We start from the raw sequence: 13,215 nt of genomic DNA on the forward strand, positions 1-13,215 counted from the left end.
AAATGGCAAGTCGCATGCCGTTGGTAATGACAAGGCTTTGAAGGATAACAAGAAAAAGGGCAAGACACATACCGTTGGTAATGACAAGACTTTGAAGGATATCAAGAAAAAGGGCAAGTTGAAGGGCAAGATGAAGTAGGTTGGGATAGTTTAGAGGAAAATTGACATGTAGTTTTAAGATGAAGTAGTTTGGTTCTGATATTGTTTTATGATTGGATACAGTTGCATACCTATATCACGCTTTATGCTTTTTATTTGGGATATTTTTGAACAATATGTTTGAAATGCTAATGTTGAATATTACTTTTAATTGCAACTTGTTTGTTTTCAGTTAATAGTGAAATTTTGAAAGTTTCAGATTTTGTGTAGTTTTGACTTTTCTACAGTTTTAGTTTTGTAATTTATACAGTTTTAATCTGTTTCGATAGGTTTTGCAAATTTAGCTGGTGTTGCTAAGTTGTTATAGGAAGTTTTGGGGGCAGCTAAACTGTATATTTACTGTATAGCGAGAGTCTATTTTATGTAATTTTTGTATAGTATCTCTCTTTTTATATATATATATATATATATATATATATATATATATATATATATATATATATATATATATTTTGTATAGTGACATCTGTTTGTATAGTCACAGTCGTTTTTGTATATATTTTGTATAGTGACAGTCGTTTTTGTATATATTTTGTATAGTGACATCTATTTTGTATATATTTTGTATAGTGACAGTCTTTTTTGTATATATTTTGTATAGTGATAGTGACGATCTATTTTTGTTTTTTTTTGTATAAATATACAAATTTTATTTTGTATATTTTTTTTATAGTGACATATACTTTATATATTTTTTGTATAGTCACAGTTTATTTTGTATATTTTTATATAGTGACAATCTATTGTATATAAATTGTATAGTGACAGTCTATTTTGTATAGTTTTTATATAATTTTTTTATAGTGAGTTTTTTTGTATATATTTTGTATATTGACATCTATATAGTGGCATCCATAATAGTCTATTGTATGTAAATTGTATATACAATAGTGACGGTCTATTTTTCTTTTGTATAAATATACAAATCCTATTTTGTATATTTTTTATATAGTGACAGTCTTATATATAAATTGTATAGTGACAGTCTATTTTGTATAGTTTATAGTGACAGTCTTTTTTTGTATATATTTTGTATATTGACATCTATATAGTGACATCCATAATAGTATTTGGAATAAAACTTCTACTAATACTTTCATTACGACAAAAAGTAGTATCTTTATACATCAGAGAGAATTTGATTGCAAATCTCATTATTTTTCCAATATTCTAATTGTAACATTCACAAGGAAAAGAGTTACAAAATGCTAAATCATTGTAGCAATATCTACTAGTTGTCTCGAGCATTCCTACATGTTCTTTTGTTGTGTCCTTGTTTTCCATACAGTGCACAGGTAGCTGTTTCAGTATACAAATATTCATAAAGTCCCTTGCGTCGCGACTTCATCAGTCTTCCTGATTTGCCCTTCACTATCGGTGGTAGGACCACATTATCTAACACCTCTGTTGGAAGGTCCCATGTAGTTTCATCTGGAAGTAGATTAACTGACACTTCATATGTCTTCTTGAAGTATTCCTTGGTGTAATAGGCAGAATAATATTTGGGTGCTTCTATGTGTGTGTAGTCTAATACTGCCATAGCATGTGGATAAGGAATCTCATCCACTTGAAATCCCTTTTTTGCATGCAGACTATGTTCCACCTTTGTTCAGCATCCGTTACTACATATACATAATCGGTTGAAGGCCTCACCTAAATTTAAATAGATATCATTAGTAAAATAAGGATATGATAAGTATTAATGCACTTTTATTAAAGTATGTTATTTAGGCGTATGAAGTAATACATGATAAAGAAATATTTACCGTCATCTTCTGCAACAAACTGCTATTTTCCTTCAGTACTTCGTTATATTTTTTTCCTAGGCCAGTAACTGTACTCATTGCAGTCATTCTATTTATATTATTCCATTCCATAACCAAATTCATCATGTAATCTAGCAAACTCATGATTGGTAGCTCTCTTGCCTCTTTGTTTCTTGCATTGAGTGACTCGTCAATATTTGAAGTCATCACCATGGATATATTAACAGTGGAATGCACTATGGACCACTTTTCATAACCAACTTGGAACAAGTAACCCCTTACCCTCTTGTCAATCCTGTCCATCTCTTGCATAAGGCAATTAAAATCTTCAATTTTGTATGCTCTGGACATTGCAAAAAATACTTCCCTCAGCCGGTCATGGTTCTTCTTGAACTGCTTTTTATGTTACTCCAAAGATGGAAGATGCATACACAGTGAGATACCTCCGGATACACAATCGAAGCACCCCTCAATATGCTTGCATGACGATCGGATATGATGCACATCCTTTCCCTTTCCCCAAAAGCCTGTCTAAACATTTCAAAAAACCATTCCTAGGAAGCATTATTTTTAGAATCGACAACAACATATGCTAGTGAAAAAGTTTTATCTGGTTAAGCAAATAAGAAAGTATTCACATGTTATTTTTGTTATACACGAATAACAACTATCTATACCATATATAATTATTATACGAGACTGCGACATATTCACCTGCCGCATCTTGTGCGCTAGCTGTTAACATTGTCCCCCTGTGTGATGATTTAAGGAATGTCCCGTCAACCACTACAATAGGGTAGCAGTATTTCCATCCTATGATTGATGCATTTAGTGCGACAAAAACATACATGAAGCGTCCGTCATTTGATTTATGTAACATTGTGACAGAACCAGGATTTGTCATATACAAGTGACCCAGCAGTTTACTATAAGATTTGCGTAGTATCCCTCTTAGCAGTTCAAGCGCCTTTTCTTTTGTTCTATAAGCTTTTACATAACTCATATTAATCCCATATTATTTTTTCATGTCGCTCATGATGTCTGCCGGAGTGTATATTATTTTTGGATTGGCATATTTGTTGCAAATCATCTTTGCAATGGCTGATGAAGTAGCATGACGTTGTGAAAATAGTCTACTCGTCTTTGGGAAAGTGTGAACATCATTGAACTGTCTAACCTTGAAGACATTTGATTTGTGTAGACTTGAAGATCTAAGACTTCATTTGCAACTTTTATCCACGCATATAAGACAATACCTATTTAAAATATAGTGTTATGATAATGCACTTTTTCAGATATACAATACCTATTTTTACACTTGTGTCTCAAATAAACAAGCAGTATACATATGCAATCTCATTATACAATAATTATATATTTTTTATACAAGCAGTATACACAAACTTACAGAGAAGTGCAATCTCATACATAGAAATCATACCTTGTTGTAGATGATCTATCCACTATAAATTGACATTTTTCTCGTATTGCGTTGTGCTTTATTACACTAATGAGTGCATCTTTGTCCCAATATAACTGACCTTCTGCAATTTTTTCATGTTATGGATTGTCTATTATACAATTTCCCTTTATTATCTCAATTTTGTCTTCTTTTCCATGGTTATTCATCATCTCAACAATATCAGTTCTGTGTACTTCTTCTACGTTCTAATATTGTAAACCAGCTGAAGTTGTTCCGAGTAAGTTACCACCCAAGTATGAACTTGAATATGAGCATTCGGCATTTGAACACACCGTTTTCAACGTTATGCATAATGGATATTCAGTGATATCGAAGTTTTTCTTTTTCATCTCCATATACAAGCACACACTCATATCATTGTATATTGGAATTGCTACATAGCCATCCTTCATTGTATATTTTATCTCCATCGCACTTGTAATTGAATCTCTACCCAATTGCTTGTATATCTCATCAACAAAATACTCATAGCTACAGTCCGAATTGATCAACACGCCATTAACAAGAAAATTAATAAATTTACTCTCACTTACCCACTCACCACTGTGTTGAAGTAAAATCGAAATCAAAATTAGAATAGTAGTTCCAACATTCACAATCTCCATAGACATTAATTGAGTTTGTCGATTTTGTATCAATTTCTAATCTCAATTCTATTAAGCTGATTGTAGGCCGCAATTGTGCAAAAATTGAGAATTTCAGCATGACATTTTTGGAGCTCTGCTCTAGGTTTACTCTTCCGAACCCCTAGAATTTAATTGACAATGTGAATAATTAGGCGACTTTTATACTTCTTGGGGGTTGAAGATTCCATAATTAAGGCATGAATTTAGGATACAAAATCGATTAGGAGTGATTTCCTTTTGATTTGCGTTGAGCGTATGGTTTCAAAACTTTCAGTTGCTAGCCTTTGTTATTGATTTTAGGCTATGACTTGTATGGGTTATTTTGTGGCTATCAGGTGATAAAAATTTGGCCCTAGTGGCTACAAATGAACTTCTCTCAATGAACAAGAACAACAACAACCCAGTATAATCCCACTAGTGAGGTTAGGGGAGGGTAGTGTGTACGCAGACCTTACCCCTACCCTGAACACTATCTTACAAATCTGTGCTGTATAATCTAAGTTGCAATTACTTGTCCAAGTCAACTTTTACCCCGTGGCCTGTGGGAGAAAATGAAGACTCTACACTCATATTTTAGAGTATTAGAGTATATAAATAAGTACAACTAATAGATTTTAGATTCTATAAATGAAATGGCATGTGATAGAATCCTAAAATTAAACTCATAATATATAAATCATGTATTCGCCTCTGTCGTTCTACTACCGATCAAGGATAGTTACCACCGTCTTCCTTCTCGTCCACAATCTACTAGGAAAAATTTAGATGGAACTTAATCCCTTTCGTCTAGGACCTTCTACTTTCAAGATTCATGACATTGGTCCAGAGTACCATTAGTGGCATTAAATTTAGTACATAAAAGTATAATTTTCAACTCCTTCAAGTTTAGGCGGATTGGATTTGGAAATGGCTAATTCCTAATTATATGGGCCAATTTGAATACTCTAAATTGTCTAAATTCACTTATCTCAATAGACTTTGTCAAAAAAAATAAATAGAGAAATTTATTTTTATTAGTGAAAGGATATGTGGGCCATAAGCATTACAATTGGTGCATGTCAACCAACCGATTATTTTGACTTACGGTCTTACTTTTTGTTTAAACGCTAGTAACAATCATACTGCCCGTATTTTAGATAACAAAAAACTCCCTTTTTTAACCTTTGGACATAACCCTCTAATTCCAGGAAAATTGGGGAAAAGGTCACCAAAACTTATCATGTTGTCGTTAATGTTGACTATAGTGAATTTAGTTTTGTTTTTATGCGGGACTATTTGGTGCTTAAAACTTGAAAGACAATAGTGTTTTCTAATTATAATCACTATAGTTCATTAAATTATACCTAATTAACTACTCCAAAAAACTAACTAAAGTGCAAAAATGGTTGCACGAGTGGAAAAACAAAAACAGCAAAAATAAAGCAGTCAATATTCACACAAAGAAGTTTTAGTTTTGTCGTGAGTTTGGTTTTATATCACTAGCATCAACCTTAATTGATGGAAGAAATGCCTCTTATTTCGGCTCGTGTGACAAAATGTTACCCCGCTCAATTCTCGATAAACTATATATGCACTTCTTAACATTTATCCATGGTTAAATAATACTTCATCTATCCATGGTTAAATAATACTTCATCTATTTTAATTTAGATGACATAAGTTTTTTAATTTAGATGACATATTTCACTTATCGAGAATCAAATTGTATGAAGTTTGATCAACATTTAAAAATTTTATTTATCGTATTGACATGAGAAAAATTACAACTTACAATACTTTTAGTATAGTTTTTGAATATTTATATTTTAATTTTAAAATACTGAGTTAAACTAATCAAATTTAGCTTCAAAATTTTGTCAAATTGACTCTCAATAAGCAAAATGTGTCATCTAGATTTAAGTATATTTTTCCACTTTAATTAATTTACTAGTTCTTAAGATTAACCGTTTATTAGCTGTAAATACTCAGGATAGGTAAGTGTTAGCCCCTAATGTTGAGACATGACGAATGTCGGGCAGAACCAATGTCAAGGGCTTGTACATTGTCCCTTGGCATGGGTTCGTGTGGGCGTTGGCAAGCAATGTGCGGAGCTGGGAGCGTGCTTAAGTTAGTGCATGGACTTGGCAGGTCAACTGGACAAGGTGCCTTGAGTGATGACAAGACAACCTTGGTTGTGGGCGACGACTATGGCAAATGAAGGCAGACGCATGGCACTTGGCTAAGGAAAGCGTGCGGATCAGTGGGACGGCAAGGCTGTGACAAGAACATTGTCATGAGCTATATGTGTGAGGCATGGTCCAAAAGACAAAGCAAGGCAAGCTAAGACAAAGTTTGGGCGAAGCTGTGGAACAAGTGTGCGAAACATGTGACTGCAAAGAAGTGTGTTGTGCATGTGCTGTGGAAGTTAAGCCATGTGCAGTGCACATATGACAGTTGGCTTGAAGTGCTGAAGATGGGCTCATTTCGTGGGAAGTGCGTCAGATAGTGGCTAAGTGTTTTGTGCTTGTTTATAGGCTTGGCACATGCCAGGCACACCCATGTAACTACCCTTTTGTAACCGCTCCCCTTGTAACCTACTATTGGTAGTCCCTTTATATGTTTTGTATTTCGTTGGCTAAGGAAGAAAGCATGTGTGAGCCGTCCAATTGAATTCCTTTGTATATTCTGCGAGAGTAATAAAAGGTTGGGTGTTTACCCGTAATTGTGTGTGTTGCTTTCGTTTTACAAGTCTGAAAATATTCTAAGTCCTAAACTATGAGAAAAAAGGTAAGGCTGAGTGACTTGAGTGTCAGGCTACTGCTGTGCAGTATCGTCTACAAAGAATTAGCCCTGTAACAACTGATATCAGAACTTTGCTCGTGATTTGGGACCATGGCCGGAGGAAATTCCACTTCAAACTTGTGTGATCGTGGGAAGAAGTTGGAGGCGCTGATTGATGTGATTGACGATCCTTTGGATTTGAAAGATCTAATTACTGAGATCTATCGTCTAAAGGCAGGGTTGAATCAGTTTCGTGAAACTATTCAACAAATGTGTGAGGCCACGAATGTTCAGGTTGAAGATTTGAAAAAGGAAATGAAACTCTTAACCTAGAAATTGTTGTTCTTCGAAGGACTTTGGTTGCTTCTGGCTAGGGCAGTGAAGAACGTTCCAAGGTTAAGATCCCGGAACCGAAGGCATTTGGTGGAACGCAAAATGCTAAAGAATTGGAGAACTCTCTATGTGATATGGAGCAATATTTTGTTGTTGCCAAGATTCCGATCGGGGAGAAAGTAACCATAACAAGCATATACCTGATGGGAGATGCAAAATTATGGTGGAGAACTCGCATGGCTGATGAAGAAAGTGCGAGCAGACCCAAGATTGATATGTAGGAGAAACTCCGGAAGGAAATGAAAGACCAATTCTTGCCTAACAACACATCTTGGCTTGCTAAGGATCACTTGAAATGCTTGTGGCAGACCAGAACAGTTCGTGACTACATTAAGGAATTCACTTCGTTAATGCTGGACATAAACCTAAGAAAAAGGTAGAGAAGAAAGGGGAGTAGAAGAAAGAAGTTCGAAAAGAAATTGTGGAAAAGGGCAAGGTTGTTGTTGACGGATCTGCTAGAAACAAAGGCAACACTAACAAAAAGGACGATGGTTGCTAGACTTGCGGTGGACCTCATATTGCCAAAATCTACCCAAACCAGAAACTAGTTAATTCTTTGCTTGCTATAGAAAACAATCGGGAAGGAGAATGTAAAGAAGTTGCTACCTTAGTGAACCCTTTGCAATTATTGAATGTCATTTCATTACTTAATGGTACAAGTGACAAAACCAACCCTCATTCTTTACTGATGCACATTGAAATAAAAATTAGAGAGAAGGGTGTGATAGCAACGGTAGATACGGGAGCTACTCACACCTTTGTCTCGGTAAGGTTGGCGCATAAATATGGGTTGAATGTGAGCAAGTGTCCCTCTTACATGAAGAGTGTGAATGCTAAAACTCAAGCTTTTGTGGGTATGATTTACAATGTTCCTATGTCTGTTGGGAACTGGAAGAGGAAAGTTAACTTGATGGTGATTCCACCAGAGGACTTTGAGGTAATCCTTGGAATCGACTTTATGCAGAAAAATCGCTTTGTTCTAATGCCCCACTTGGACGGAGTGATGATCATACATGAAATAGCTCCTGGTTTTGTGAAAGTTGTTCATCCTTATGGGAAAGAAGAAACTCAACGGATGGCTTCATTAGTTTCTGCCATGATGGTTGAAAAAGGTCTAAAAAGGGGAGATGATACTTTCCTTGCTGATATAGTTGAGGTAAAGCCTGATGTGAAGGTTGAAGTGTCGGACTGTGTCGCTCCAATATTGAGTGACTTTTCTGATGTGATGCCACCTAAATTGCCTAAGAATTTACCACCACGGAGGGCTATTGATCACAAGATAGAGTTGTCATCGGGTTCTATGCCCCCTGCTCAACCTCCTTCTCAGATGGCGACAAAAGAGTTGGCTGAATTGCGAAAACAATTGAATGAGTTGCTTGATGCGGAACTAATTCAGCCATCAAAAGTTCCATTTGGTGCACCTGTTTTATTTTAAAAAAAAACATGATGGGACGCTTCGTATGTGTGTTGATTATAGGGCATTGAATAAAGTGATTGTAAATAACAAATATTCATTTTCGTTGGTACAAGACTTGATGGACAAATTGAGCAAGGCTTGTTGGTTCACAAAGCTTGACTTAACGCCTGGTTATTGGCAGGTATGGATAGCTGAAGGTGATGAGTCTAAAACTACATGTGTTACAGGGTATGGCTCATATGAATTTCTTGTTATGCCGTTCGGGTTGACAAATGCCCCTGCTACTTTTTGCAACATGATGAATGATGTGTTGTATGAATACTTGGATGACTTTGTCGTTGTCTACTTAGACGACATCATCATCTATAGTCGGACTTTGGATGAACATATCTCACACTTAATTAAGGTGATGTCTCGTTTGATGGAGTACCAACTGTATGTGAAAATGGAGAAGTGTAACTTTTCTAGATAAGAGATCAAATTTCTTGGGCACTTGGTGAACCAGAATCAAGTGCGAATGGACCCGAAAAAGGTGCAGGTCATTGTGGAGTGGCACGCGCCTAATTATGTGAAAGAGTTGAGATCTTACCTTAGGTTAGAAAATTATTATCGGAAGTTCATTGCTAGCTATTCAAAGAAAGCTACTCCTTTAACTGATTTGTTGAAGAAAAATGCTAGGTGGGCGTGGTCTGAAAAATGTAGTGGCACATTTGACATGCTGAAAGAAGTTATTGCCTCAGAAACTACTTGCGGCTTCCAGATTTTGAACTGCCCTTTGAAATTCATACTGATGCTTCCGACAAGGCTGTTGGAGGTGTGTTGGTACAAGAAGGCCACCCAGTGGCGTTTGAAAGTAGAAAGTCGAATAAAGCGGAGCAAAGATATTTGGCTTATGAAAAAAAATCGTTGATGTAATCCACTGCTTGCAGATTTGGCGGGTGTACTTGATGGGAACTAAATTCGTCGTGAGTACGGATAGTCTGGCTAATACATTTTTCAAGACACAGAAAAATCTAAGTCCGAAGCAAGCACGTTAGCAAGAATTCTTGGCAGAATATGATTTTATTTGGGAGCATAAGCCGGGAAGACACAACCAAGTTACCTATGCATTGAGTCGGAAAGAGGTATTTGCTGCTGTTTATTCCATTACTCGACTTGAATATGATTTTCTTGATAAAATCAAGTCGTGTGCTGCTAATGATCCATTGTACATCAAAATAATGAATCATGTGAGGGAAGGGACGGTAAGGCAGTACTGGATCGAGGACGATCTCCTCTATGTTGGGGGGGAGGGGGGAATCGTAGTGCCACTTGGTGATGGGTTGCATCACGAACTGTTGAAGGAGACGCATGATACTCTATGGGCTAGTCAGGCAGGAACTAGAAGGATGATGGCCCTACTGTCCCGATACTACTTTTGGCCCAAGATGGAGCATGATGCGGAAGCTTATGTTAAGAGTTGCCTTGTGTGTCAGATTGATAAAACTGAGCAAAAGGATGTAGGTTTGCTACAACCTCTGCCTATTATAGAAGAACCATGGAAATCTATTTCAATGGACATTATCAGCGGGTTCCCTAAGGCTAATGGTTTGTCGTCGATCATTGTTGTGGTTGACAGGTTTTCTAAATATGTTATTTTTATTGCTGCCCCTACATAATGTCCTTCAAAGGTTCTTGCTGAATTGTTCATCAAGAATGTGGTTAAACTTTTCGGAATGCCAAAGGATGTTATTAGTGACAGGGATGCTCGATTTACAGGCCGGTTCAGGACTTATTTGTTCAACTTTATGGGTACGAACTTGACGTTATCAATGGCGAATCATCCCCAAACTGATGGCCAAATCGAGAAAATTAACTATTTGTTAGAGGAATACTGGAGGCACTTTGGGATTACTAGTCAACGCAACTTGACAAATTTTGCTAGATTGTGCACAATTCTTCTATAATTTGCACAAGTCTTCAGGAGCAGAGATGAGTCCGTTTGAGATTGTTTTGGAGAAGCATCCTGCACAACCAACAGCGATTGCACAACAAAAGACTGGGGGTAAACGTCCAGTTGCCTACCACTATGGATGGGATAAGCAAGCTATGATCAAGGAAGCAACAGATAGCTTGACAAAGGCCCAGAAACGAATGAAGAAATATGCTGATAGGAACATGCCCCTTGGAGTTCAAAGTGGGTGATACGATGCTGTTAAAACTCTGCAGATTTGGAAAAAGATTGACATTCGAGTTATACATAGAGCCTTGGTTTCAAGGTTTGATGGTCCTTTTGAAGTTGCTGCAAAAGTTGGTGAAGTTGCTTACCGATTGAAGCTACCTGAAAGAATGAAGATACATCCGACTTTCCATGTGAGTTTTATAAGGCCTTACGTTGAAGATCCTGAAGATCCGGACATACACAAAATAAAGAGAGCTCCTCCTAAGATGCCCACTCAGCTTGAGAAAGAAATTGATAAGATTCTTGACCATCGAATTCTTGGGATGCATAAGAAGAATAGGCGGACATAATTACTGATTCAATGGAAAGGAAAGCCCTAGGCATATGCAACTTGGGAAAAGGGTACTTCATTGTGGCAATATGAACAACAAATAGAGGACTACTTGAAGTCAGCCTCGATGAGGATGTCGAGTTCAACTAGTGGGGGTGGTTTGTTAGCCCTTAATGTTGAGACGTGACGGATGTCGGGTAGAACCAATACCAAGGACTTATACATTATCCCTTGACATGGGTTCGTGCGGACGTTTGCAAGCAATGTGCGGAGCTGGGAGTGTGCCTAAGTTAGTGCATGGTCTTGGGTAGTTTAGTTGAACGAGGTGCCTTGAGTGATGGCAATGCAGCCTTGGTTTTGGGCGACGACTATGGCAAATAAAGGCAGGCGCATGGCACTTGGCTAAGGCATGCGTGCAGATCAGTAGGAAGGCAAGGCTATGACAATAATATTGTCATGATCTATATGTATGAGGCATGGTACAAAAGACAATCAAGGCAGGCTAAGACAAAGTGTGGCCAAAGCTATGGAACAAGTGTGCGAAACATGTGACTGCAAAGAAGTGTGTTGTGCATGTGCTGCGGAAGTTAAGCCATGTGCAGTATACATGTGGCAGTTGGCTTGAAGTGTTGAAGATGGGCTCATTTCGTGGAAAGTGCTTTAGATAGTGGCTAAGTGTTTTGTGTTTGTTTATAGGCCTGGCATGTGAGAGGCACACCCATATAACTGCCCCTTTGCAACTGCTCCCCTTGTAACCTGCCATTGGCAGCCTCTTTATATATTTTGTATTTCGTTAGCTAAGGAAGAAAGCATATGTGAGCCTTGCAACTGAGTTCCTTTGTATATTCTGTGAGAATAATAAAAGGTTGAGTGTTTACCCGTATTGTATTTGTTGCTTTCGTTTTACAAGTCTGAAAATATTCTAAGTCCTAAACTGTGAGTGAAAAAATAAGGCTGAGTGGCTTGAGTGTCAGACTGCTGCCGTGCAGTGCCGTTTGCGAACAATTGGCCCTGTAACAGTAAGTATCCCTTCAGTTGCTTCTTGTTTAGTAGTTTACATATTTAGGGGTTGTTTGGTAGGACATATAATAATAGTACTGAATATGATATATTAATAATATTGGGATTAATAATGTTAGGAGAAGTTAGCTAGGATTAGTTATACTGTAATTTTTTATAATCGACTGTTTGATTTGATGTATTAAAAATTACATGTATTGCATATTTATTTTTTAAAATTATTTCTTTATAAAATACCCTCCATATTCTTTCGAAAGGATTTGGAACTAGTCCTGAAAGGGTAGTTCTATCTTTATACATGCTTATCTATGTATTAAAAATTATGGTATTTCTAATGTCATGGTTTGCTATGTATAAGAGTAGTACTGAATAGGATGTATAATTAATATAGGTATTAGTTATACATAGGTTGAAAAACACTACTAAAAAGTCAAAACACTTGGTGAAGAAGAGCTTAATTATGAACAAAAGGGGAGGATGAAGTCACAGGAGATTCTTTTTGGGAGATCAGGTCGAAAGGAGCGAATACATATAGTATTATTTTTCCTAATACATTCTATCAAACAACACATTATAGTTTTATTTAGAGTACATGTTGTTTTCGTGAGGAAAATATATTGTGGATTAAAATGTGGAAACATATTTGGACACAGTTCTGAAATCACTTTATCACCTACTCCCCCGTTCACTTTTACTTGTCCAGTATTATAAAAATAGATTTTCACTTTTACTTGTCACTTTTAGCATATCAAGAGAAGACAATATTTATTTTCCTGTTATACCCATAATATTAATTACTCATCTCAAATTATTTTTTTCAAATTCATTAAAAATATACATCAATTAATATGGGTATCATGGTAAATTATGCATTTCATTTATTATTTTTTAAGAGGTGTATAAAGTTCATAGTGGACAAGTAAAAATAAACGGAGGGAGTAGTAATTAATGTCACAAAGAGAAATGATTTGCCGTCCATATATAACAGCATGGCAGCTGACTTTATTAGCATTTATTTTTCCCTCGTGATTTAAAGAATATTTATGGCAAAAATGTTATCCCCTTCGACGATCTTATCCTAGGAAAGTGGCATGCACTC

At 36.4% G+C, this 13,215-nt stretch overlaps 2 protein-coding genes across 2 annotated transcripts; one reads left to right on the forward strand and one right to left on the reverse strand.

Moving 5' to 3' along the window:
• Nucleotides 1-1,390: 1,390 nt before the first annotated feature.
• LOC107814730 (uncharacterized) lies at nt 1,391-2,228 on the reverse strand. Its single transcript, XM_075235703.1, has 2 exons — nt 1,926-2,228; nt 1,391-1,735 (listed from the first exon to the last, which is right to left on the reverse strand). Exons 1-2 carry the CDS (start codon nt 2,226-2,228, stop codon nt 1,391-1,393), a joined length of 648 nt encoding a protein of 215 aa, XP_075091804.1.
• Nucleotides 2,229-8,004: 5,776 nt separating this feature from the next.
• LOC142171970 (uncharacterized) lies at nt 8,005-11,115 on the forward strand. Its single transcript, XM_075235704.1, has 7 exons — nt 8,005-8,610; nt 8,786-9,039; nt 9,283-9,418; nt 10,080-10,214; nt 10,275-10,395; nt 10,529-10,780; nt 10,883-11,115. Exons 1-7 carry the CDS (start codon nt 8,005-8,007, stop codon nt 11,113-11,115), a joined length of 1,737 nt encoding a protein of 578 aa, XP_075091805.1.
• The last annotated feature ends 2,100 nt before the right edge of the window (nt 11,116-13,215 follow it).

Source organism: Nicotiana tabacum, chromosome 17 (assembly GCF_000715075.1).
Source record: "Nicotiana tabacum cultivar K326 chromosome 17, ASM71507v2, whole genome shotgun sequence".
In the NCBI taxonomy this organism is placed as follows: Eukaryota; Viridiplantae; Streptophyta; class Magnoliopsida; order Solanales; family Solanaceae; genus Nicotiana; species Nicotiana tabacum.

Bases quoted from the DNA above. Each gene is read 5' to 3' on its own strand.
- LOC107814730 (XM_075235703.1), bottom strand. From the start codon at position 2,228: ATGGACAGGATTGACAAGAGGGTAAGGGGTTACTTGTTCCAAGTTGGT. The intron at 1,736-1,925 runs GTAAATATTTCT...CATGCAAAAAAG, and splicing joins GTTTGTTGCAGAAGATGACG to GGATTTCAAGTGGATGAGAT.
- LOC142171970 (XM_075235704.1), top strand. From the start codon at position 8,005: ATGAAGAGTGTGAATGCTAAAACTCAAGCTTTTGTGGGTATGATTTAC. The intron at 10,215-10,274 runs GTTGACAGGTTT...TGTCCTTCAAAG, and splicing joins TGTCGTCGATCATTGTTGTG to GTTCTTGCTGAATTGTTCAT. The intron at 10,781-10,882 runs GTGGGTGATACG...GTCCTTTTGAAG, and splicing joins CATGCCCCTTGGAGTTCAAA to TTGCTGCAAAAGTTGGTGAA.